Below are 26,979 nucleotides of genomic sequence, written 5' to 3'. Positions count from 1 at the left end.
TACCTTCAGGCGTCTGAAGAGAGCAGGCAGAAGTGAGGGCCTTCTATCCGTGTCTGGAACACTTTTTTTTTTATAGCCTGTTGACAGCATTTCTGATCTTTTAGGCAGCTACGCACTAAGTGTCAAACTGGCTGAAACTCCGCCTTTAAGATTCCTTACTCCCAAGCAAAATTTAAATCTTTCTCTAGCTTATCTCAGCTGGCTGTGAGCACAAGCACAGATAAAACACTGTTTTAAAAATTAACTTTGGCTATCAACCACTACACCGCCACTAGAGCGGGGTCCATAAGATTATGTTTCTTACTCACTAAGCATTAAGGGGACCAAGTAAAACTCTTCAACGAACAAAGCAAACAGTTTCATGATTTCAAACACAGTCGTCGGTCCAAGATTTTAAACACAGTCAGATCTTTTTGACTGTCAGTTGCCGGGTCCTCCTGACAAAATCTGGCTCGAGGAACGTCTCTCTCACGGGTCCCAGAGCCTGCACAATTGGGGCGTCCCCCTGTGTGCTTTCTAAAAAGAAAAAGAAAGAAAAAGACTATTTGAAGTAGGAATCTTTCATCTACTCACAGGCGCCTATTCGGGGTGGGGAACCTTCTTCCACCCGTGCACAGGGCAGGAATCCTTCTTCTGCCCAGACAGTGCACTCTCAAGCTAGCTTTCTACGGGGCGGGAATCCTTCTTCCACCCGTGCACAGGGCAGGTATCCTTCTTCTGCCCAGACAGTGCACTAAGACTCTCGTGCACAGGGCAGGAATCCTTCTCCCCAGACAGTGCACCAAGACACTAAACCGGTACCGAAAAACACAGACTACACAACTTAATTCACACATACTCACACACAGCGGCCGCTTTCCAGCACTCACACTAACGTGCCTCCAAGTGGCATTCGGGGTTCCGGGGGGTCACGCTCTGATCCCGGATGAGCCCCCAGAAAGAAGGTAAAAATGTAATCAAATTACAATTTCAAAACAAACAAACAAACAAACAAACAAACAAAAAGTCATAAACTTGGAGGCTCCTCAATAGAATTATGGAATATCTGAGGAAAAAAGAAGAGAATAATGTTGGTAGGGCCAAAAAGAGAATTTCATAACTTTTAAAATTTTATATGGAGGGGAAGGAATAAGGGAGAAAGTGGAAAGAAACCTTCCCTTAACATTCTCATTTTTAATTCCACTGTGAAATAGCACTGTTTTATTTCCTCTTGAGCAAATGAAAATTTAAAGAAAACCATACTCTCACAGTTAAGAAGAAGCTCCTGCCCATGGCAAATTAAAGTCACATCTTTCAAAAATGTCAGGGCCAGAAGCAGATGGAGATTCTACTGGTGGCCAAGGCAGAGATGAAGATGAAAACCTAGAAGGTCTAAGTTACCAGTGTGACTTGAATCAACAGGATTTTGTCAAAGAACAAATAAAAAAAACCTAGGTAGTGAGAAGATGATCCCTTTTATCCTAAACGGTAAAACCAATTTACTTTTGTAAAAGCCTAATTCCCAATACATAATTCTAAATCTTTTTTTTTATTGGAATCAGACCTCTAAAAATCCATCCTGTTATGTCTAAAAGTGTCTCATGTCTCAGAGTTTCTTGTTTCCCGTACTGAAGGCATCTCAGGGTTGGGAATAAGCTTAAAAGCATAAGGCCTTCCTAACTGTGACACCAAGACTTCCTTACATAAGCAGGGGTAAAGCCTGCAGTAAACACTTTTTATGAAAATGAATGGAGAAACACTGAAAGTCATAGCATAGTTTCTGGTGCTCCGTCCCCTTTTCCCCTCTCTGTCACCATCTGTCCATCCCTCCTTCTCTCCTTTTTGCTCCTTATACCCTATTGAAATAATCAGCAAACTTCCTTGATTTTCTGAAAATTAAAAAAACAGATTTCCTAGAACTTGAATGATCACTAAGCAAGTTTAAACTTAAAATAGTTTACCTCTGGGGCTCGGGGGAGGGGGAGATTGCTCAACATAAGAACAATTGCTATTCTCTAAGAAGGCCCAGGTTTGGTTCCAAACACCCATACAGCTGCATATATATATATATATATATATATATATATATATATATATATACACATATACATATATATATAAACTTGCATACACACATAATAAATCTTTGTAAGAACAGTTTAACCTATTATGACTACTAAATGCAGGTGGAGAATAAATATTATGTAATGTTCCAAACTACACATAACTTCTTCTCTTTCCAAGTTTAAATTTAAATGCAAACATCTGTCAAAAAATGTAACATTGGTACAAATGGTGTTTTTATGCCTTGTCATTAAGTAAACACTCTGTGGTAATTTTTCCTATTATAAAGTCTTTTCAAGACACTGGGGAACTCAGGTTATTCTGTACATGTTTGTAGTCATGCAAAGCAAGTCAGGCTGTTGTATCTGTGTCTTGAGGATTGCTAGCAATTATCGCCATTCAACTAGAATCAACCAAAATATCAGGTCACTATTATTCTCACATCTCTTTAAAAATTGACAAAAGTACACCAAGATAGTGTACTGCCTGCTAATGATGTATTCTTTGGCACTGAGTATGTGGATGAGTATTTTAAATCTGAAAAGTTTTACTTTTTTTTTTAATAATAAGCACTCTCTAATGTCTAAACCCCTAGCTGCAATTTGCAATTTCATTATCGAGGTCATGTACAGAGTGTGGCAGCTGGGCTAAATTTGGCAACAGTAATTGGTTTCTCAACACAAATGAACCAAAAATTCATTCAAAAATAAAATGTGTAGTTTTGAGGTGCTTTGGGGAGCATTTGCCTGTAGTATATCATATTTGTTCACTGCAGCTTAGATTCTGAGCATATAACATTTGTACTTTGCACTGTGTAATATCAACAAACACTTCCCCAAACCTTCAGTGCAGAATCAGGACTGCAGTGTATTCTGAATTAAGTGTGTTACTGTCCATACACACTTCTGCACTTAGAGAAACAATTTCATTAGCTGTCAAAAATTTCTTTACATGAAATCAAAATGACAGCTGAGGTACATCAATGGTCTAATAATACTTCATATTTTAGTCTTGGCATTAGTAGCTAAAGATTTATAAATATAAATTGCTATGTCAGGGTTATCTACAGCAAAGCTACAAAAAGGACTGAAATCTAAATACTATAAAGATAAAAATTAATCGAAAAGAAACATTTTATTTTTATGTAATTGACAGTCACTATTCTATTTAGGGGAGAGAATAGGCCACAGTAAAAATCAGATCAAATCACACATATATCTTTCGAGTATTTTGTTAGAATTCTTTGTAGGTAAGAATCTATACGGCTTAGAGCCTTTCTTTTTTAGAAAAGTGAAAATCTTTTATGTGACTTTTATTTATGCTAATATTTAAGCATGCAATTTACTACATAAAATAAAGTTGTCATAAATTAAGTATTTACTTTTAATGGTACTTCTGAGTAAATTAGTTCCCTTTTTAACTCAGATTTGTCTTGCTATGGCAACATCATCAGTTCTCTCATATTCAAGTCACATGTTTTACTACTTAATTTGTACTCTAATAGTGATTAGGAACATTTTCAAACTTTGTTGATTATTGGCTCATTCTGAGGAATGGGGAGGGTAGAGGATAGTTTGGTAAAAGGACTGTAAGTGAATGCTAGTCATGATTGTTTTTATTGATAATTAATGTCTCACAACAATTTCAACTTGACCATTTAATAATTAATAATTAACCTGACATCTTCCTTATGATACTAAGGGGAAATAAAAAACACATAATTTAAATATTAAATTATGTTACCAAATTGAGATTGTCGATTCATTAAGAAAAAAAGTGCTGATTTGGGCTCACAGATTAAAGGTCTCCATCCATGGTTTGGAAAAAAGAAAACCTACTCATCTCATGGTGAGAAAGCAAAATAAAGATCATCTGAAGTTTCTATCCTGACTTCAGGCCAGCCTCCATGACAGGGCACCTTCCGTGAGTCTCTAGTAAAGTTAGCATCACTTTTCAATGACTTTCAGAGCATTTCCAGATGAACTACCCAAGCCACTACAAATTAAAACAAAGATAAAATGTTGCAATAATCTATCTATTGTAGAAATGTTGTCCATACCTGTAATTCCAGAATATCCGGGAAGAGGCAAGAGAATCAGAAGTTCAAAGCCAGCTACAGCTACAGAGTCAGCCTGGATTCCATGACACCCCTGTTTCAAACAAATACAAGCTACCAAAGACTAACTAACATGACTCTGGAAATCTCTGAGGTTCATTTCATATCAGGGAAAATTTTATTAATAATAATAAAAAATAAATAAATGCTTTAGATATGATGTTTAACAGAATAGACAGGTTTCCCTTATGTTACATATTGAGCTGGGCAATGATATGAGCTGTTTGATTTGGTAGCTTTATTAATAAACTTTTATGAGATGCCCACATTTCCCCTCTGGGAATTTAATATTTCATTCACATAAAGTGAAATCCTAGGTTATTGTTTAATTTGTTACATTTCTATTCTATTTCAGTTACAATTAAATTAGAATGTTAACAATGAATTGACATTTTACTAAAATTCTATCTTTCGAAGCCTCCACTGAAAGAACCCCGGAGCGGGGAGATCCACGCTCAAGTCTCAGGATGACACGACCCCCCAAGAACTCACGTGAGACCATCCTTGCTGTAATCACATGAGGTTTATTAACGGGAACCAGTGCACTGGGGTCGAGACTCGGGGCAGTGGAGTTCGACCCCGAAAGGCTGGGAGAAAGGGTATTTAAAGGGAGAAACCACAACCTGAGGGGGCAGGGATGGTGTCATTGGAAAGTGTCGAGAATACCAGTGAAAAATCACAAGGAGGAGCTTCCTGTTTCTCAAGATTGTTAAACTTTATGATCCATCAGTTCCTGGGAGGAGCTTCCAGTTTCTCAAGATTATTCTCTAAGTTTTAATCTAACTTTATGATCAGTTAGTACAGGTAGAGGGCAGGGTCTGGAATTTGAGGTATTTTGGCTTCTTAGGGGTGAGGTTGCATTTTTTTAAACTTCTGACTTTTTGGCTGTATTTTTTTTTTTTTATTCTTTCACCACTAGATTACTGAATATATAGCAATTCAAAATTGTATCAGGGGTATCATTCCTATACAATTGTTTATCTCTGTCAAATGTCAATTTGCTACTTTAAACAAAAATTCTGAACATCATACTTTTAAAAAAGTCTCCAAACCTGTAGAGACCATATCCGATGGTAAGAAAGGCCCCTGTTTGGAGGATGAGGCCGTCTACTCACCTCCAAATTTTTAACCCAGAATTGCTCCTGTGTAAAGGATACACAAGGACAAAGTCTGGAGCAGAGACAGAAGGAAATGCTATCCACAGACTGCCCCACCTGGGGATCCATCCCACATGCAGACACCAAACCCAGGCACTGTTGCTGATGCCAAGAAGAGCATGCTGACAGGAGCCCGAGATGAGATAGCTGTCTCCTGAGAGGCTCTTCCAGAGCCTGACAAATACACATGGGGATGCTCACAGCCAACCATTGGACTGAGTTAATGGAGAAGTTAGAGAAAGGACTGAAGTAGCTGAAGGGGTTTGCAACACCAGAGGAAGAACAATAATATCAACCAATCAGACTCCCTCCAGAGATCCCAGGGACTAAACCACCATCCAAAGAGTACACAGCAATGGACCTATGGCTTGGTCTGCATATGTAGCAGAGGATAAGCTTCTCTGGCTTCAATGGGAGGAGAGGTCCTTGGTCCCGAGAAGGCTAGATGCTCCTGTGTAGGGGAATGCTAGGGCGGTAGTGGGGAACTTGGGGAGTGGGTAGAAAGGGGAACACTCTCATAGAAGCAGGGGGAGGGGAAATGGTATAGGTAGTTTGCTGAGGGGAAACCGGGAAAGTGGATAACAATTGAAATGTAATTAAATAAAATATCCAAAATAAATAAATGTAAACAAAAGACAAGAAAAAATAAGTCTCCAAAAGAGTAAATGTCATTTACTAATCAATGTTTATAATTCTATCATATCTGCCTAAATTAATTTACTGAAAATTTCAGGTCAATGAAAAAAATCTTTGAAAAACTCGTTGATAAGTCAATAATATTTTTTCAATATAAGCAAATCAAATACATATCTTTACAAATCTAGAAAAAATGGAAATTTTCAGGCAAAAAATTTTGGTTCATATAGTTTCACATTTTAGCTTCCATGTTTACTTTCTACTAAACCAAACTCTATTGTATATCAAATATTCAACAGGATGCTATCAAATGATTAGAAATTACATCATCAGTATTTCAACATTTTTTCTAACTGCTCTTATAGACATGTTATTATTTTTCTTCATGATGTGTAATTCACTATAATTTACAATCTGTCTTATTCTTTTACTATCATCTGGAACTTATATTAGTAAGATATTTTTAGAATGTGTTAGTAAACGTATAATTTCCAAGATTTCCTTTGGAGTCATACAAGTAGGGCATGCTTCCCTATCTCAATTTCCCTATGTTTCGCTGTACAACTGTCATTTCATGTTGACTGACTGCCTTGCTTCACCGACAGTAATATTTATAGTTTGAAATATGTGCCTTCCCATGGCATTCTATTGGATGTTATAATTATTCACATTTCTATATGTGACATTTGGAAATCATGGTTGTATTAAAGTAAAAACAAGTTATATTACTTTGCATTTATGTTTCTTTACCTTATTTTTGAGGAAGAGGACCACAAAGGGTGTTTCAGGTTTTACGCCAGACTCCTATGACCAAGTCAACTATTAACTCAACTGGCCAGAGCTGATATCTTCACACTTGAAAGAAGGACTCGATTTGTATAGAGAAATTTTTTGGATGCCCTCTTTAAATAAAGTCTTCGTTGTTGTCTTTACTGTTCTAGTACCAGACAGAGTACTTTTCCCTCCTAACTAAACCAAGAAAGGAAATGCTTCCAAGTATTAAACTGCAACAGTTTCAAACACGATCCTGTAGAGGGCAGCAGGGTGCTCATTATTTCACATGGTGGCGGGGGTTGGGTCGATGGTGGGGGCGGGGTAAAACAAAGGGCTTTTACAGAGTAAGAGTTTTCATAGATGTTCTTCACTCACTTGACTCCCAGGCTGCCAGTTAGCTTGCCTTTCTTCTTTTCTTTGATATTTTACGGCTTTTTCCTATGGTTCTCACAGTTGGACATTACATCTTTATAGACAGAATCTTCAACACAACCTTTCTCCTCCACAGCAGCCTGGCAAGGCTTTCTGCAAGATCCACACCCAGAGGAACGTGATCATCTCCCTTCTGCACAATACAGGTTCACCTAACTTTTAGGAAACTAACACAATTTTACAGCTAAATTCTGTCAAAAAAATTAAAATTCCAAATCAGTGGTTTATGAATTAATTTAAGCCATAGGCCATCATCATCCTGGGTTCTAATTAGCCCTGTTTAGCAATAAGTAAAATAAAATAACCAAAATCTCAGGGAAAAGTGAGCTTTACTTTCTCACAGGATTGGAGGAAAACACTGTATTTAAGCCGATTCCTTTAACACATACAGTGCTTCCAGCCACAGCAAATACCATCTGAATTGTAATTATCTGAAAGCAGTGGTCTGGGAATCCTCTCAAGGGTTCCAAGGCCAGAAAAACCTTGCCTTTTACTAAAATCAAGAAAATATATGTCCACCTACCAAAGACCCACCTCTAAATCTCTTTCCTAAGGTCTCAGCTTGGGGACTTTGTTACTTCATGGGACTCTATCATAAATAATTAATAGTACAGTTAGGCTTTTGACTGATTAAACCTGAACATACGCCATAGAGTCACATTGTCTTTTCTTTTTAATATAGATCTACCAGAAGAGGGAGCAGTCCATCTAGTCTCTGGGCACTTGATCCTACATCATCACCCTTCCAAACACTAGCTATGGTTTTAAGTAAGTGTGCTTTTGACACCTTATGTTGTGTTTATTAAAATAAAACATGCAGGAAAGTAATAACTCTTACTTACACTAACTAACAGACAATGAGAGCATGGAATGGACTACTTTTAATTCTTTTTCCTGAAGAAATTAATGAGCCTTTGTGTACTTGGAATGAGGCCCTGGATAAAACAGAATCATAATTCGGAGGTAGGAGTTCAGCATAACAAGGATTAGTAACTGCTTTTCTCTGATTTGCCAAAAACATTGTGACCATTTACACATTAAAAGATCAAATGGTATTATGAGATTTTTTTCATGTTTTATCTCTTTCTTTTACATTATCTTAATAAATAGTATATAATTTGCCGATATTCAGTATAAAATTATTTTAATGCAGTCATTTGAAGATTGACTAGGTATGCATTATTATATATATTATATATTATTATATACTATTAATAATATACATTGTATTATCTTAACTGACCATCTCAAAAATGTGTCAATATTTTTATAGCCTAAAGAATAATGAATCTTTGTTTCAGTCTAATTTGTGATGTGATTAGACTGTGCCTATGGACAATACTAGGCAGAACAAGTGTTTTGGGAACCTTTTCTGAGGAGACATTAGTAAATATCTACTCACTGGAGATGGAGCACCCATGAGAAAAATAAAAACCAATCAAACGAAAAACATTTCCACACTAGTGTGCTTTGGTCAACCAATGAGTTTGACTGGGATTAATTACAACATCATGGGCATCTAATGGCTGGCAACAATACTCAAGGAATAGAATCTATTTGTCTAAATAACTATTAACTGCCTAGAAATCCGGAATGGGGTGCTTCTGTGCCCCTCCCCTGTCCATGGAAGAAAGTAACAAGCTTAATTCTGTGTAGGTCTTCTTCAGGTAAATACAGGTGCTTACAACTCAAGAGGGCCAGGATATTCCACACATTGAGATTATTATATTTACCCATATATTTTAAGTAATACTTGCCCAGTTTAAATATTAGATCATGAACATATATGAACTAAAAAACTGGAACCACAGATGAACATGTGGTACACCTGTAAGTATTAAATGCAGGACTAATATTTTTGCCAGGGTTCTGGTGAGGGAATGTTTGTTAAGTCTGTAGCATGTGAGCCCCTGATACCTGGAAACTAGGAAGAACTAGTATCTCTTTGTAGCCTGGCTCATCGCCTTTCAAGACTCACATAGCTGAATGCTCTGTTATGTGGCTCCATGGTCTTTCTTGTTGTCTCTTTTAAGCCACACATACTTCTCACTTCACTCAATCTTGGCGGAGAGGCTTGGGCAGAGTGGACATGAGCCAAGGCTATTACTGGAACTAGGGCTCCACAGGGCCAGATGGGTGTGAAGACAGTTTTGCTGTGGTCTATCAGGGTGTGTGTGTGTGTGTGTGTGTGTGTGTGTGTGTGTGTGTGTGTGTCCCTTTTTTGTGAAGCTGTCTCTATTTGAACTTCCAGTTCCTTCTTCCTCATGTCCTAAATAGAAAGGGAAACAAGAGCTGCATTTCATACTGAGCTCCACTTTCCTCTGCAGCAGATGGGGTGCCTAGCTATGGTCACATTCATATTGAGTTGCTCCATAATGGTAACCGAGCATGTACAGATTGATTAAGCTGCTATTGAAGTCCCATGTAGCCCATAGAGCTATCTGTTCATAATGATATGATAGGCAATACTATTTCATGTATTACATTTACTTCTCCCCTTCAGTGCCGTTCTAACCAAGTCGGCCAGACATTTTTAACAACAGTGTTGAAACACCTTCCTAAATAATTAATGCCAGAAAGGTCTTCCTAAAGTTAAGGGAAGCCATTTTTCATCACCGTATATGATTACGAACATGAAGTGGCATTAGGATTTTAATTTCTTTAACAGTGAGAACATTAACTTGTTGATGTTCTGCTCAGCAGTTTCCACTGGAGAATGACTTGAATTCCCTAATTTTCTTCCAGATTTCAAGTTGGTTTGACAACTAAGAGTATTCCAGGGCCAGGAGGAAAGGATTCAGGAGGAAACTGAGAGGACTACAGTTCTTCTGCCTGAATCTTTCAGATGACTGACATTGCTGTTTTCTCCATACATTAGGGCTGGAAGAAGGCATGCTGAAAAGAAGACTGCAACAAGGGCCAGTGAGAGGTTATCCATGATAGCCAGGGAAGGATGGAAAGCAGCACTAAGTCAATGATTTGCTTGACCCTCAGCCCAAACCCCAGGGAAAACACTAGAAACCTATATCTGCACTTATGTTTCTTTTTTACCACCACCACCTTTTGGGGGAAAATTTAAGACACTTTTTTTGAAAACCTTTAAGACTTACTCTTCCTGTTTTGGTTCTTCTTCCATGACACATCTTCTTTTGTCCAATAATAGAGAAGCATCCATAGAGTTCGGGGTCATGGGAGGGGAATTAGGCTGCTATCCATCACTTAGAATGAGAGGAATCGGTTTATATCATTTAAATTTGTACTAGGTATAAATTATTGCTAGCTTTATTTTTTATTTAGCTTCTTTAATCAACCATCCTAGAAGAAAAAATGAAATATTTTTCGATTGTATCTTAAAAACGGTCCAAATTGTTGTCATATAAAAGAAGAAGAAATATTATTTACCCCAGGATTAGAGGACCAAGGACTATGTGTTTCATATAGTAACATAGATTGAAATATATTTCATCATTTCTTAAAATCAGCTTAAGATCCTCCTTGCAGAGTGCATCGTCCTTGTAGTTTGTCACTCCTAGACACAAAGCCTAGCACATGCTTCCTGTGAAGAAGGGAATTTATTTAGCTCACAGTTTGGAAGATTCAAGAATGTGTCATATGCAACAATGCAGATGTGGTGAGGGCCTATGGCATATGGGATGTGGAAGATGGTGGCGATGTTGCTCAGAGCAGGTGATTCTATCTTCAGCCAGGAAGTAGAGCAAAAGAGAACAAGGCAAGACTGACTTCTGCTTGAACCACTTTCCCAAGAGAACTCAAAGGGTTGTGAAACTCACATTGTGAAAGTGTATAGTGTAGGACCTAGGAGCTTTCTCTAGGACCCCTCTCTTAAGGCCCTGAAACTTCCCAAAACACCAACCTCTAAAGCAAACACTTAACACATTACCATGTGAAGGTTAGAGTGTATCTGAAGGATCTCACTAGAAATGTGTTTGTTGGGAACTTTGGTAAAGAGCTCCACTGACTTAACTTCTGGTTTCCTATCCAGGCAATGATGTCATCATTATTAGGAGAGAAATGTGTATTTCGGTGTTAATGTAAAAAAATTATTTCCTATTCTAAAAAAATTGCAAGTAACCTTGAATTGATACATGGCATTTCGCAGCAAGTGTCTGCTAAAGTTGTTAACAACTCTTTTTTTAAGAGGACAATAACATAAGATACAGAGAGCCCAGAGTGTTTATGACTTCCCTGAGGTCAGAACACTGACATAGCTTTGTTTAGACCTCCACCCACATTGTACACTCCTGTCTCCTGAAACAACCAGTAGGAGGCCTTGCTAGAATGCAATCTTGTACCACGACAGTATCATTGGAAGACTCAATCATCAATTGATGGCTTTGAGCAAATCAATGAGGGTCTCGTGCTGTCTCTTCCATTGCCTTTTCAAAGGAAAATGCCATTTCTTAAACTTACCATGAGTATCTTCAGCAGTACTATCAGGAGAGCTCAAAAGTTCTATGAGGTCCTGGGGTAAAATACCTGGAAAAGTTTCAGAAGAATTCCCCCTCCCCCATACACATACCCCCTCTCTTCTTTCTCCATTTTTCTTCTCTCTCTCTCTCTCTCTCTCTCTCTCTCTCTCTCTCTCTCTCTCTCTCCTCTCACTCCTCTCTCCTTTAAGGATATAATAGATGACAGTATTTTATAATGATATTCTGCTACTACTCTATTAGTGTAAGAACTTCATAGCTTCTGTTTATAATGGTGTATCCTCCCTATGTGTGTTCTCTATTTACCCACAAAAAATTAAGTTGATAACAGAATATGCTTGAGTTCTTAGTATGAGAATCCACTTTTCTGTGCTTTCTATCAGAAATTACAATTATGAGTACTACCCTTATTTGTTTTAAAACCCAAATTTACATAATTAAAATCAAGATACATAATTGTCTTTAGATTACCATTTTTCTTTTATTTCTTTTAGCATTCTTTTATAATTGAATCATTTGTGTTTCACTGAGTGATTTTTGAGATTGCTTGCTTATTCTGAGCAAAAAAGCATCACATAATACAAAAGTTCCAGCAAATACTTGTTTAAACTTGAACTTGCTATTTAGTTTAATAGCATTTTCTTTTGTTATGCCTAATACCGTTAAATTTTAATTTAAATCCTTTTTGGAGAATTTTATACTTGAGGACTGTGCTTATTTTATCTCTACCCCTTCCTTTCTCCTTCTCCTATGTCAACACCCCCCAATACACTTCTCTCAAATTTACAAGCTCTTTAACATAATCAAATATAGAAAGTTTCCCTTCTGTGTTATGATTATTCTGCTTTATTTGTGAAATTCTTTCCATATTTAATAATACAAAGATACCTCTCTTGGTTGGGTGTGATGGCACATGCCTGCAATCTCAAACTATGCCATTTGAGACAGAATGATTTTAAGTTCAAGGCCTGTGTGGGTTACACATGTGAACCTGTCCCTAAGACACAAGGCAAACAATTCTCTTTTATATAATCTCACTTTAAGAGTCTTTAATGAAATCAGTGTCATATTTATATTTTTATACTGAAAACAATATTTTAAGACAATTTCTTCAATTTCTTTTTCTATACAATCAGAATCATTACACACTGAACTTTCAAACACACACAGAGCAAACACATACGTATACTATACACACACATACACACTCATAGACACACACACATAGAATGCACGAATGAAGAGTTCAGCACAGACAGAGAGAGATGGGGTTGTAGGAGAGGGCTTGCTGTTTGCTGATTTACAATTCCTGAACCTGAAATAACTTTTTTAGTGACAACAAGAGATTTTGTTTATATAAAGTATTGAAAGGGGCTTTATGGCAGCACGTATGGACAGAATTGGTTTCTGCTTCTCCCACACTGAATGATTTTGGCTGCGTTTGGTTTGATTAGGCAAGAGTTATGATATTATTCTCTCTACAGTGAGGACTTCAAGAATCAGCTAGGAGGTCACTTGGTGAAATTTGGTGCAAATATAATTCACCATAGGAGAAATGATTGAGTGACCTAACATCTAATTGACATGGTGATCTCTATAGATAAAACCTCTGAAAAAAGATGAGTGGGTTACCCATAACCCTGGAGAATCTAGTGGGTTTTCTCTCTTTTTTTATTGAATATTTTATTTATTTAAATTTCAAATGTTATCCCCTTTCTCTGTTTCCCCTCTGAAAACCCCTTATCCTACTCCCTTGGCCCTGCTTCTGTGAGGGTGCCACCTTACCCACCCACCCACTCCTGTCTCTCTGCCCTGGCATTCCCCTACACTGGGGCCTGAAGCCTTCACAGGAACAAAGGCCCCCGTTCCTTTGATGCCAGACAAGGCCATCATCTGCTACATATTTAGCTGGAGCCATGGGTCCCTCCATGTATACTCTTTTGTTGGTGGTTTAGTCCCTGGGATCTCTGGGGGGTCTGGTTGATTAATATTATTGATCTTCCTATGGGGTTTCAAACCCCTTCAGCTCCTTCAATTCTTTGCCTAACTCCTCCATTGGGGTCCTCATGCTCAGTTCAGTGGTTGGCTGTGAGCATCTGACTCTGTATTTGTCAGGCTCTGGCAGGACACAACTATATCATGCTACTGTCAGCAAGCACATCTTGTCATCTGCAATATTGTCAGGGTTTGGTGTTTGCATATGGGGTGGATCCCCAGGTGGGGCAGTCTCTGAATGGCTTTTCCTTCAGTCTCTGCTCCCCACTTAGTCTTGGTATTTCCTTTAAACGGGATCAAGTATGGATTAAAAAAGAAGAACTACCCTGCCAAACTTTACCAGTCATGATTCCAACAGTATCAAGGAACATTGTTTTTCCTAATAGCTAAGAGATAAGAAACTTGTGCTTATGATGTGGCTTCTTTCTACCTTTTCCAAAGTCAAAATCATGAAATCTTGTGCACTTTTATTTGAGATCATTTGGTCTTCCCAAGGTTTGTCCTAATTAATCCAAGCAAAGGACTGATATACAGATGGACATTGTGTGTTTAGACAGACTTTGCCTTGTTGGTCTTCTTAATGTAAAATTATGATTTTTATATTTGGGAAATTAAAACTTATACATTATGAAAATTTACCATCTCAATTGATTAAAAATAATTATGGTCTACATGGAAACCTTGTGCCCACATAAAATAGTAGAGTAGGACTCATTGGTTCTAGGTTTATAGTCAGGGGACTCACCCATTCACTCCATCAAAAGATGTGTGTTTCCTTGTACTGTTCCTTCCATACCTTGTTTGTTGTTAGCATCTGTGGTAAGTAACCCATCCGGTCTTGATAGCTAGCAAAGGAAAGGCTGCCACATTGTCAGGACATGCCTGAGACCTTCATCTGGCATAGCTTTAAGCAGTCACCTCAGATTTCATCCAAAGTAGTCAGTTTTGTTGAAAGTGCCATCAAGTACATTTTTTTGCCTAGACTTAAAAACCCTAAACTTCAAGACACAACATGGTACAATGTTCATAGGTTGGGTTTTATTTATAGAAAAGTTCAAAAACATAATAAAGGCCATAGAAAATAACCAGGTATGCTCAGTCTTTAGAATTAAAGTCCTAATGTTTGAAGTATAATCCTAGCAGACTTGAATCTAGAAGCAAAAGTGATTTCTTGTTTTGGAAATCTGGAAATAGCAATGAACTAAAATAAAATAGTGTTGGTGAAGTTAGAAAAATAGGTGGAAATAGTTTCTCAGAATATGGTTATGAAGGTTGTGTCCCTAGGAGACAGTATGGCCTTCGAATGTACCTTATAATTAAGGCAATATATAATGAATTTAGTATCTTGGGGTTTTGAGATGTTATCTTTTTTGCTTTTACTTCAAAAGTAGATTGACCTTGGCTTTCATAATTTTTCATAGTTATATAAATCATGATTTCTGCATTTCTGAACAAACCATGTCAAGCCAAATTTTGACACTTTCTTGGTAAGAAATTGTTAACATTAGATTTGATTTTTGTGAAGTTGTCATGCATATGCGGAGGATGGAATTCAACTTCAGGGGCTTTTCTAACCCACTCTATTATTTTTTGACACTGAATCCCTCAATGAACTTCCAGCTTACCGAATTGACTAAGTTGAATGGCCAAGGAACTCCAGAGACCTTCTATTGCGGTCTCTCCAGCACTGAATTATAGGTTTGGTCTATCATGCCTGGCTTTTTCCATGGGTGTCAGAAATCTGAGCTTGGGTTTTCATGCTTAGATGCAGTAGACATTTTACTGACTGACCCATCTCCCCAGTCCCACCTTTGCATACTTTCAATTTTTCAATTAAATGGAAATTTGGCTTAAAATAAATGTACGTAACATAACAGCACAGAGAATGGTCATTTCTTTGTCCTATATACTTGCCTTTTAGCAAACAAAAACAAACAAACAAAAACAAAAAAAATACCACCAACAACAAAATTAATAAAGAGAATGTTTTTTCTTCATACTTTATGATCTATAATGACAGGGAACAGCTCAGTTTTATAGTAATCTAAAGGTGTTTACCATGTTATTATAGCATAAATGACTAAGTGAAAGCTATGCAGTGAGGAAGATAAGTTTCCCAAGGGCTGCTATGAGCCTTGACTGGTATTTTCATGGTGTTGATTACCAGTGCAAATCACGTAGTCCCAGAACTTAAGCAGGAAGTCATGATCACTGGGTATTCCTGAAATGTCAGGACAAAACTATTTCTGTCTAAGGAAATTATATTCACCTTAGAAGGTTCCAGAAAGAGTGATGCCAGGTTTATGCCACAAACTGAAGATCAATTGCAGTGTATGTTTTACCAAATTAAATAGCTTTAGAAATGTTTAGAAAACAGTTGAGACATGTAAAGTTGCTAGTGCTCAATGTAGCACAGAGTGTTGCAAAGAAAAAGTTGTCTTTGGAAAAAGATATAGGAAGAAAAGGGAAATTGTGGGTAAAATAGTAAAAAGATGAGGAGAAAGAAAACAGGTCTTTATATCTTTACATGGTTTTTCTCTTGGTTTTCCTTCCTTTAATTCTATCCCTGTCGCTTGGATTAGCAAACTGAGCCAAGAGTCTACTTTAAAAAATCTTGAGAAGCCAGAAGTAGAACAGGAAATCTGGTTAGATAGAGGAAGGCAATTTGCTCAACATGTGGGAGCAATGTTCAGCTTGGTAATAGACAGTCTGTGAGCTGAATTTTTACAAACATGAAAGCCATTAATTTAAAGGAGAAGTCAAATCCATCTTCCACTTGATGAAGCAGATGATTTTTCTTGCATGTTCCCTTTGAAATAATCTTGATCTTTACATTTAGAATATATAATAAAATCACAGATGCACCCCAACTTACTCTATAAATTCATTAATGAGTTGGAGAGGCTGCTGCCTTGGCAATGGTGGAAACATGTCTTGAATGCTTCTGATTCCTTGCTCAGCCATTCTGTTGGCCATCTGGATCTCAACCCCTGTTCCCTTCTCAAAACACACATCTACTACTTCCTTCCTGGCACAAGCTTAACCTGACTCTGCAGAACATTGAGTCTTTTATATAATAAGGTTGAGGGCAGAAAGTCTTTGTACTTCATTTTATTTTTCCATATCAAGAAATGTGTTTCATCTTGGATTTGACCCTGCATGCTTCCTGCCATTTTTTTAAGTCAAATAAGTGTTCATGTTGCAGAACCAGCTCTTTCTAAAATAAGAAATCCTGTTTGGTTTAAACCATTCTTTCTTTCAGGGTTATACTTTTTCTTAAACATCTCATTTATTAAAATACTATGTAACAGTGGAGTATGATTGGCTAAATCATACATTTTTAAATGTAGAAATCCTTTAGAAAAATCAATTCAATTTTTCCAAGTGAACAATTTCTTAAAAAGGAAAGGGTTGCTATGGGGCACAGCTTAATGCAATATTTTATATACTGTTTCGATGCTTTCTTTTAAAAGTGAATCACCTACATACAATTATCCTTGTATTTATTTATTGTTTGGTTAAGAGAAATTAACTGGATTATTGACAGGATTCATAGAAAAACAAAACAAAAATAAAAATAAAAACAAAAACCCTGCAACATTTCAAATGACAGGCCATTTGTGAAATGAGAAGTAATCAAAGTATCTAAACTGCAAAATAAAATAATTAGTTCAGATGTCCCCTATGAGCTTGCTACTGCCTCCCACCTCCAGTTTTTTACTTGCACCTCTAAGAAAGTAGCAGTTTGTGGGAGAAGATTGGTTATGGGAGTGCTCTGGCAAGGACAATAATTTTGAGGAAAAGATGGGTCATTCGATTCTAGTTACCTGATCTCTCTTAACCTCAACAACACTTGTTCTACATGACCAGCTTATTACTTACAGTTAAGGGCTCAGCCTTTTCTTTGATGGTTCATGTGCAGACTACAACAGTAAAATTTCTGGAGCTTAGATCAATATACTTAAGAGTATTCATGGATCTGGTAGGTAGACTGTGTGGTCTTGGACAGGCTGAATTCTGTGGCTGAGAGTCTAATTCAAGGCCTATCTGGAAAGAACAACTATACACATGGCATGCTGTTTCATGACAAGCGAGGGACTTCAAAGATGACAGGTTCAAATTGATATATCTCCTGAATGTTAGTATGGAATCAATACTCTGTCATTTCTGCCAACATTTCAGTTGAGCAACAGAAGTCATTAGGTCAAGCTCAAAGTCAATGCAAGAAAAAGATTTGTGGACAGAACTCAATCAGTCACCACAGGAGGCATGTTTAGTTTACCATGGATACTCAAAGAAAACAAAAATTTCCATAGAAAAATTCTTTTTTATCCAAATTACAGAAAATACCTATTAAATTTAATTGTATTTATTATGAGGTTGCTATGTATTTATTTTATGTAAAATAGATTATATTTGGGGGCTGAAAAGATGGATTAGTTATTATGTTCACTACACAAGGATGGAGACTTGAGTTTAGATCTCTGACACATATAAAATATGTCAGGTATTGTGACATATGCCTATAATTGCAAATTGTGTCACTAGTGATGATAAGATGGGTGGATTCTTGGAGGGTCTAGCTGCCCAGATGGTCTAGTTGAACATATGAGTTCCAGACAGTAAAAACAAACAAACAAACAAACATATAAAAAACAGCAACAACTGAAAACATTGTTTCAAGAAATATGGTGACCTGAGCTCGAGGCATTTCTTGGTGATTAAGAGTACATAATGCTCTTGTAGCCCTGAATTCGACATCCAAGAGTAGTGCCTAGAGGTTCATATCCACCTGGACTTCTAGCTTCAGGGATGTCTGAGAGTCCTGTTCTCTGCAAATATGTGAATTCATGTGCAATACTCCCCCTGCCTCCTGCACACTCTTACACAAGCAAATTATTTTAAAAACAGTTAAAATAAACCTTATAAAAATAAGGTAAGGTTCAAGTGAGGATGACATTGTACGTCAACCACTGGTGTCTATGCACAAATGCACGTATGTGCACGTATACACAAACATACTCACATACACATACAAGATATATTTCAAAGAGTCTCAAATCTAGGCACCCATTGTAATTCAATCTTATGAGTTTCTTTAAGTCTAAAAGAAATTATAGTTTTTCCTTGCTTTTCCTTAAGCATTTTAAGCTATATGCAGATTTTAGAATATCTTTATAGTTGGGCAACCATGAAGTTTTTGAAAAAATTAAGACTTGAGAAAAAAGGAAAGAAGAGAGAAAAGAGGTAACTGTAGTTGTTGATATATATTATAATTTGTAAAAGAATTTGCACAAGTGCTGCAAAGAAAGAAATATTTAGAGGCAAGAAGATACCAAAATTGGTACTGAAATTAAGATCATTAAATGAAGCAAGAAATAGGCATCTCCTGTCAATGATGCACTTTTTAATAATGACCTTATGGATGTTTCAAATATGTTTGCAAAAGCTTGCTATTTAAGCAAATAATTCAACATTTTCTATTTGCCTATATGCTTTGCTTTTTGTTTATAAAATCATTGGTTACCTAATATTTTATTTAATAGTAATTCTTCCTACTCTCTCTGTATCTTCCCCTCTCCCTCTCTTCCTAGTTGTCCTTCTCCCTTTCTCTCCACCTCTTTCTTTGTGTGTGTATTATGTATCTATTCAGTATATATGTGCTTATGCACATGCATGCTGGGGGTTTATGTCATCTGTCTTACTCATTACTTCTTCATCTTATTTTTTGAGACTGGTACTCTCACTGAACCTGGAGCTCACTGAATGGAAAATGAGTTCCAAGGATCCTCCTGTTTCTGCCTACCCAATTCTTGTGCTGCCTGTCCGGTTTTTAAAAGGGCTCTAATCTAAACTCACTTCTTTGTGGTTATACACAAAATGTGTTATTGACATCTCCCCAGTAATGATATTTAGATAGAGAGCATTGATAAGATCCATACTAATCTTTGGTCTTATTTTCAGGAAAAAGTTGGAGGTTATATATTACAAATAAAAGGGTTGCTCAAATCCTCCCTATTTTCCATGTTTTCTGTACAATTTGTCTAGTTATAATCAATTTTTTAATAACTCCCATGATATAAATTGAAAAAACATTTAATCCTAAGGTACTACACAAACACACAAACACATACTCATTTACACATACATGCCCATTCTATGGTGTAAAGTGCATCTATATGTCAGACGCTAATGTTTTTTATTCAGTTTTATTACGCATAATTATATACAATTGTAATTTAAAATGGAATATAGGCTTTAGTCAACTATCTCTTCATAAGCTGAGGCTGAGGAAGCTTTCGTGCCTTTTAGGCTGGAATGAAAAACTTGTCACAGCCATTAATTCTACTGATGAAAGGGTAGAGACTTTCCCTGTAACAATGGTCTTTCAGCAGTTTTCCCCAGTAATCCTGGAAGACCTCTATCCCAAACTCTTTGTGGAGCACATCTGCAGATCTAGATGGGGATGGCTACCCATGAATGTGCCCTACAACTTGTTTCATTTGAAAAATACACTTGCATCTCTCTATATTATGCTTTAAGGAAGTGAAAATATACTGCTCAATCCAGATGGATAGTTTTGTCAATTAATGTATCTTTTTACCTCTGGGATGTGCTCTGGATTAAAAATCTGCTGACGCTGTAATTATACATGCAGGTTATACCATGATATGTAGAAAGATAATCCACTAATTGAAAAAACATTCATAACACAAATACAGCATCCTCCTGAAATATGTGACCTTTTTCTACTGTTAGGAAACATTTTCTAAGGTCATTAGGAAAGAACTATGGAAAAGAATAAATGGCTTAGACACGAATTGCATTTATTTAAGAGAGACTTTATATCTATAAATTTTAATTTAAATGAATGTCTTAGGACAGTACTCCTTAACTAAAAAATACTGAAAATTTATTAATGTTATTTGGTCTGGTGATACTTCCTATAATTGCTAATTTCCTATCCAGTTTTTACTTTTAAAATAATTGCCCCTTTCTCAGTAGCACAATTGTTTCCCACAAACTTACTTTAGTTGTAGATGTTTCATCCCAAAGGAAAAATATCTTATGTGACAAACAAGCATGATGAGCTCTGTTTATTTTGTAGATTCCAGTTGTCTGTTATGCACACGTACCCTTAGATTCAAGTGTGTTTATCCACTTGGACCTTGGTATTTATTTAGAATTTAGCATTAGGTCCTTGGCATTGTATTTAGAAGTTGTACAGCCTTTGGAACATGAGGCCTAGCTTGCATATGGAGGCCACTAGGACTTTAAGGGTCATTGCCTGCCTTTCCGTCCAGCCAGAACTCTTTGTTTCCTGAACAAGCTCTCTGTTTCTGGCTTCCTTCTGTGACCAGCCATCATCTGCTTAAACTGTTCTTCAGCCATATATCCTGCAATTAAAGACTGTATGTGCCCTATATTGTAAACCCAAACAAACCCTTTCTCCTTGTTTCTATATGGCATTTTGTTGAGGCAATAGGAAAAAATCAAGTCACAAACATACTTTCCCAAGATCATTTTTTGTATTTCCAAAAGTTCCATTCATCTGTGTATTTAACTCTATAAAAAATTATACCATTATTGGGAAGTGGGGCAAGTATACAAGTAGCTCTCACTTGAGGAACTGGAAGAGGGCAAGAAAGTGGCAGAAGGGATGGCTGAACCATGTAGACCTGTGGCAGGGGGTGGTTTGTATTAGATCATCAGACTGAATGTTTCAGATTTCCTAGGTAGATTAGAGTAGCAGAAAAGACAGAGAAGCATGAGGAAATTACTGAATACTTTATAAATGTATAGAGTGGCCTAGCTGCGAGCAAAGCGATCTTAAAGTGGAACTAACTCCTGAAGGTAGTGAATGAGGAGCACCCAAATTGAAAAATAACAACGTGTCTCATTAAAATCTAAAAACAGGCTATTTTTCTTTCCTAGACCCCAGGACACACTAAAAGAGTTACCAACTTATAACGTGAATGTGGGTCTGAACAGTTGCATTCTCTACTAACCCAACCGAAGTATCATAGCTTCTACAATGAAATTTATTTCTCTATCTTAGTTTTGAAATTTAAGCTTTATACTGTCCGATTAGTCTATATGAAGTGCCTTCTTCACATGAGAGCACCAATCCACCCCATTTGGAACATAGACATGATTCAAAAATGACTAGCAATACAGTTAAAACATAACATAGCAGTGTTTTCTTTATGACTTTGGGATAGGCAAGTATTTCTCATGCAGGGTCCAGGACTGGTCAAATGGTTCAGGGATTAAGAACAGGTGCTGCTATTGGAGAGAATCTGGGTTTGGCTCTCAACCCTGACTTGGTGGCTTATGACCTCCTGTAATTCCTGCTGCAGAGCATTTGTTGTCCTCTCTGGTTTCCCTGGGGACAAGGTATGACAGACAGACAGACAGGCAGACAGACACACACACACACACACACACACACACACACACACACACACAAACAGCATGCAGGCACTTACACCATACGTACATTAAAGGCTTCCTTGCGTACCAGGCATCATGTAATGTACATGTACACATATATGCAGGCACTGACATGTACACAGAAGAGGAAAATAAGTCTTTAAAATAAATAGATACATCCATACAAGTTCTATTTATTAAAGTACTAAACACAAGAAATGTATCATAATACATCCCAGAGAAAAGACTTGATAGATTATACATGAGGTTATGGCACTATGGAGTAACTGGCACCTCTTCAACATGTGTGCACTTAGAAATTCAGAGGTAGGCTTGCATACATTTTAAGGTAATTCCTTACTCTCCACATACATGGATAATTACAGCATGGGGAATATAACACTAGCAAAAGAGATTCATCTTTGCAGAAACATGAATTGCAGTGTTTTAGGCGACAAGTAGCTAATACTCAAGCCGAGCCAGTGTGGCCTAAACATGCACTTCTTACTTCACATAACACGAAGATGAGGTGAGTGGCCAGGAGCAGAGAGGGGCAGAGACTATTCTGTTCAACAGATAAACAGCTCATTCCTTTAGTCTGTCCCTTGTTTGTATTTTTCAAATCTTACAGATTAGCACTTAAAGATATATTTTTGTTTGATCACAAAAGAAAACCATTGCAACCCATTTCCTCACCTCTAAATACATCCCTGCTCCTCTAGAAGTATGAACAAGGGTTGCGTGAACTTTCTCACTCTCCAGGAATCCATTTTGAAGACTTTCTTAGAATGAACAACAGTCTCTTCCTAAGGTTACTGCTGATGGGACACCCCTTGTAAAACCAGAGGCTACAGACCTGGATGGAATAAAGAAGTGGGAGACCCTGTGTTGACCAAGTGCACAACAATGTCTGCCACAATAGAGTAGAAATGTTACAATCTACCATGGCTTTATGAGGGACCGCTTCAGCCATAAACCAAAATACCATTTTGACATGCATTGTATGTGGATAAGATGTTTTCTTCTGTTGACATGTGGACTTTGCAATAGTAAATAAAAATATGAACTGTATCGTAAAAGCTTATGTAGTGAGGTGGAAATGCAAGATTCTTGAAGATCAATGTTTAATATGATGAATATTTAAATCATTCTTATATTAAAATACGATAATTGTTTTGCCAAATTTCTTAATCATCTTTATTTACAGTCATTTGCAAATATTTCAAATATATACAATTACTTTTAACAGTTTTAACTCAATTCTCTCTATGATTTTCAATGACACATAAAGTGTTCAGTGTAAACATGATCTCCATCTTTAGTAATATCACCTGTCCTTTACCACAAACTCGCCTGTTTCAGATGCAAAAGGCCTGTTTCCGGAATGCCAGGGACAAGAATTATGAATTAATATTCCAAAACGACGAATTTGCAGCCATTCTGTGTGTACGATGCTGAAGATAAAACTTGTGAATCTGAGAAGGTTTGGTGTAGTCAACAACTTCCTCTTTCTGATAGTTCTGTTTCCCATTCTTTGCTGTTTCAGGCAGCAAGGACTCCTGTCTCCAGAGACCTCTGGGCCTGACTACAGAAGAGCAGCTGGATAATAGGAAGAGGCAGGTTGGCACAAACTGAGAATTTCTACCAGGGTTTTTATTTGGTCTTGTGAAACATTTCAGATATAGAGACAGAAATTTGAGATGAGAACTCTCAAAGGAGCAAAGACAGGGAAATTAGACAATCCACTTCAAAACAAAGTGTGCTTGTACAAGCTGCACCACACTCAGTAGAGCAATACTTTTTGAATTTAAAATTAGTAAATTCCTACTCTGGGATGCAACACAGGTATCTGTCCTGGGACTGAGATTTGAGATCTTGACAGTCTATCAATGATATGTTGTTTAAAGGACTCTTTTCTCATTTTCACAAATGCCAAGTGCCAGCGATCCCTTTTGAGAAGCCAATGCTGCATGTTTTATGACTAGAATTACAGGTCTTAACTGTCAGACAATATCCGCTTCAATCTTCTTCTGAAACTCTTTTTCCATCTGGTCCTCATTAAGGCCAAAAAGAGACTTCTCCCTTCTAGAAACTAGAGACCAATGGGGACCATTAGAGAAAATTTCTCTTCATCCCACTCCGTAGATTTTCTTTTGTGTGTACAAGTCTGGAAATTCTGAGCCTACCTCCATGCCCACCTACCTCACTTCTGGAGCTAGCTCCTTTGCAGCCAGACTTGTAAGGAATTTTAACATCCCAACAGAGAACTAGAGGGAGGGTGCCTGATCTGAGAGAGGCGGGAGAAGTTAGGGGCTCTCTTCCTGGGCAAGGCCCAGACCTTGCCCGCCCCCACTCACAGAGTCACAGCTCACGCCCACGAAAGCAAGTCGACTCCTGTGGGCCACCGGCCAGGACTGGGTGGAGGTGGAGGTGGAGGTGGAGGTGGAGGTGGGGGCTGGGCAAGGAGAGTTCGGGCATCACGTGCCTGCTCAGGGACCTCAATAAATGCCCGCGAGCGCTGAGGGGCGGCGGAAGTGCCTGGCGCCAGGTCTCTGCACGCTGAGATAGCACCCAGCTGAAGCACTAGGTCCTGCGGATCTTTCCTTTGTTCCACCTCATCCTCCAGCTCTGGAACACAGAGGAGCCCACTCTGCGAGCTGCTTTCTGGGGCCACACGGCTAACTTTGGAGCCTGTGCCTCGTTGCCCCTCCCAGGTTTTCGAGGAGTTGCAGAGGAAGGGACTTAGGTCCCCAGGGGTCAGCTCCTCACTGAGACTCCAGTGGTGGCTGGCCCTTCGCCTTCGTCGACTCTGTGAAGAGCAGAGTCCAGGCTGCGAGCAGCTGCAGAGACAAGCCGTCCTGCTAGGCTCTGCTCTCGGGGGTAACATCACACTGGAGAGGTAAGGGTGACTGATGCACAAGCCGCATCTAGACTAGTCCAGCTGCCAGGTTTTCCTGGTTCCCCATTTGGAAACAGGATCTAGGAAAAACGCTGACTTGTAGAGAAAGGTCTAGGAGAGACAGGGTAGACGGATTGCAGAGCAGAACCCTTGGTTTCACCTTGTCCTGGGGGCTCCCTCCCTGCAGGGTGCAGTGAACCGTGGGCTCCAGTTTTGTGTGAGGGACATGCTCTGAAGTTCTTCTGGAGCACTCTTGGTAGGGTATATGTCAAACTTTGCCGGAATATGGGAATATGATTGAATTCTCCCTCTGTGCATCGGTGAAAAAAAAATTGCTCCAGGGACCTAAGCCATTTATTTGCAGTGAATCACAGGGCCTTTTCCAAGTACCCAGGAACATGGGTATTAATAGTGTTATGAATAGCTATGAACCAGAGATGAAATGCTGAGATATTGTGCCTTAAAAATAAAATAAAACAAAGCAAACAACAACAACAACAAAAACCTTTAAAGTTACTACAGAGAATATCAACCTCTAGACAAAAATAAAACACTATAAATAGTACTCATTGCAGGATATGTCATTTAAAACCTTGTAATTCAGAAATTATTCTCAAGCTTTGAGCTTCCGTAGCTACTTTTGCCCTCAACTTTTGGCTTAGTGGGTAGCTTGGAAAAATATTTAGTGCCAACGGTGCAGTGTGAAATTTATGGAATAATGGAGAGATAAAAATGGAGAGATGTTCAGAATCGGAGTGCTTACGTGTTGGAGTTTGCTATCATAAAATAATTTCATCTGAATCGTATGACATGTCTTATAGCCAAAAGGAGTGGAAGAGCCTGTCTTGGAGATTTTCCCGGGTAAGCCCCGAGGCCATTCATTATGATGTGTAAGGCACAGGAGTGGCTCAGAATGACCGCACTGCTATTCGTGGCTAGAGCAGTTCCAGCTATGGTGGTTCCTAATGCCACTTTGTTGGAGAAACTTTTGGAAAAGTACATGGATGAGGATGATGAATGGTGGACAGCTAAACAAAGAGGGAAAAGAGCCATCACAGATAATGACATGCAGAGCATCTTGGATCTCCATAATAAACTGAGAAGTCAGGTGTACCCAGCCGCTTCTAATATGGAGTATATGGTAAGACATTGTTCACGTGGTGTATATCAAAGAAATGTTCTTGGTGCATAGAGCAACATAGGTAAATTCCTTCGTGGTGTTCTTTAATTTTTTTCCCACTCATTCTGCTTTAATTTTTAATGTTTTCTTCAAGTATATTTTTATCTGGACACTTTTCTGTTCCTGTTTCTGTTGCTAAGAGCTCTTTCAACTTCAGTGTACCTTCAGATTTACTATTCCTAAATATTCTAAACTCTGCTCTGATCAGAAGGAAGGTCATCCCACTCCTAAATAGCCGCTGTATGGACTTTAAATGTTTCTTTTTACATTTAATTCTTTTGTGTAGGGGTCACATGCCATGATGAAGAGGTGGCAATCAGAGACCCACTTTCAGCAGTCAGTTCTCTCTTTCAGCTCATGAACTCAGGTCATCAAACTTTGATCCTCAGGCTTGGCATTTAATCTACTTAGTAGAAAGATTATGCTCTAGGGTCCCATAGAACCTTCCTGTAAATAGTGGATCTACACAACTCAGACTGAGACTTAGTGAAGAGTTCTGAATTGTTGGCACACAAGTAGACTTTTGTTTCTTGCAAAATGAAAATCACTTTATATTTGCTTTATGTTCAACTGCTTTAACCAACTTATTGTTTGTGGGCTTCAAAGTATAAATATAACCCTAGACAAAAAAATCAAATTTTAAAGAATCATTTTGTCATTAATTACTTCATATAAATCAACAGGTTTGGGACACAAAATTAGTTCTTTAAAATTATTTGCATGCCTTACATATTTAGACAAACTTTCAAACTGTATTATATTATTCCCATGAACTCAGAATGCATTGTGCTAGCAAAGCCAGATAGCCAATACTTCAGTGACAGCAAAGCTTATTTAATGAGCACATTCAAAGGCATACCTTAGAC

At 37.8% G+C, this 26,979-nt stretch overlaps 1 protein-coding gene across 3 annotated transcripts in view; it reads left to right on the top strand.

Moving 5' to 3' along the window:
• The first annotated feature begins 24,226 nt into the window (after positions 1-24,226).
• The window catches only part of Crispld1 (cysteine-rich secretory protein LCCL domain containing 1), a 47,296-nt gene continuing 44,543 nt past the window's right edge, over positions 24,227-26,979 (top strand). The window contains exons 1-2 of one of the 3 annotated variants that reach the window (NM_001134963.1): positions 24,227-24,933; positions 25,755-26,074. In NM_001134963.1, the coding sequence (NP_001128435.1) occupies positions 25,817-26,074 (258 nt within the window). In that variant the 5' untranslated portion in view covers positions 24,227-24,933; positions 25,755-25,816. The remainder of the gene's footprint in view (positions 24,934-25,754; positions 26,075-26,979) is intronic. The other 2 variants (XM_039110140.2, XM_008763477.4) reach the window with 2 other exon arrangements.

Source organism: Rattus norvegicus, chromosome 5, assembly GCF_036323735.1.
Source record: "Rattus norvegicus strain BN/NHsdMcwi chromosome 5, GRCr8, whole genome shotgun sequence".
Taxonomy (NCBI): domain Eukaryota; kingdom Metazoa; phylum Chordata; class Mammalia; order Rodentia; family Muridae; genus Rattus; species Rattus norvegicus.
The sequence above is the reverse complement of the archived record's forward strand: the minus strand, read 5'-3'. Positions and strand labels throughout refer to the sequence as shown.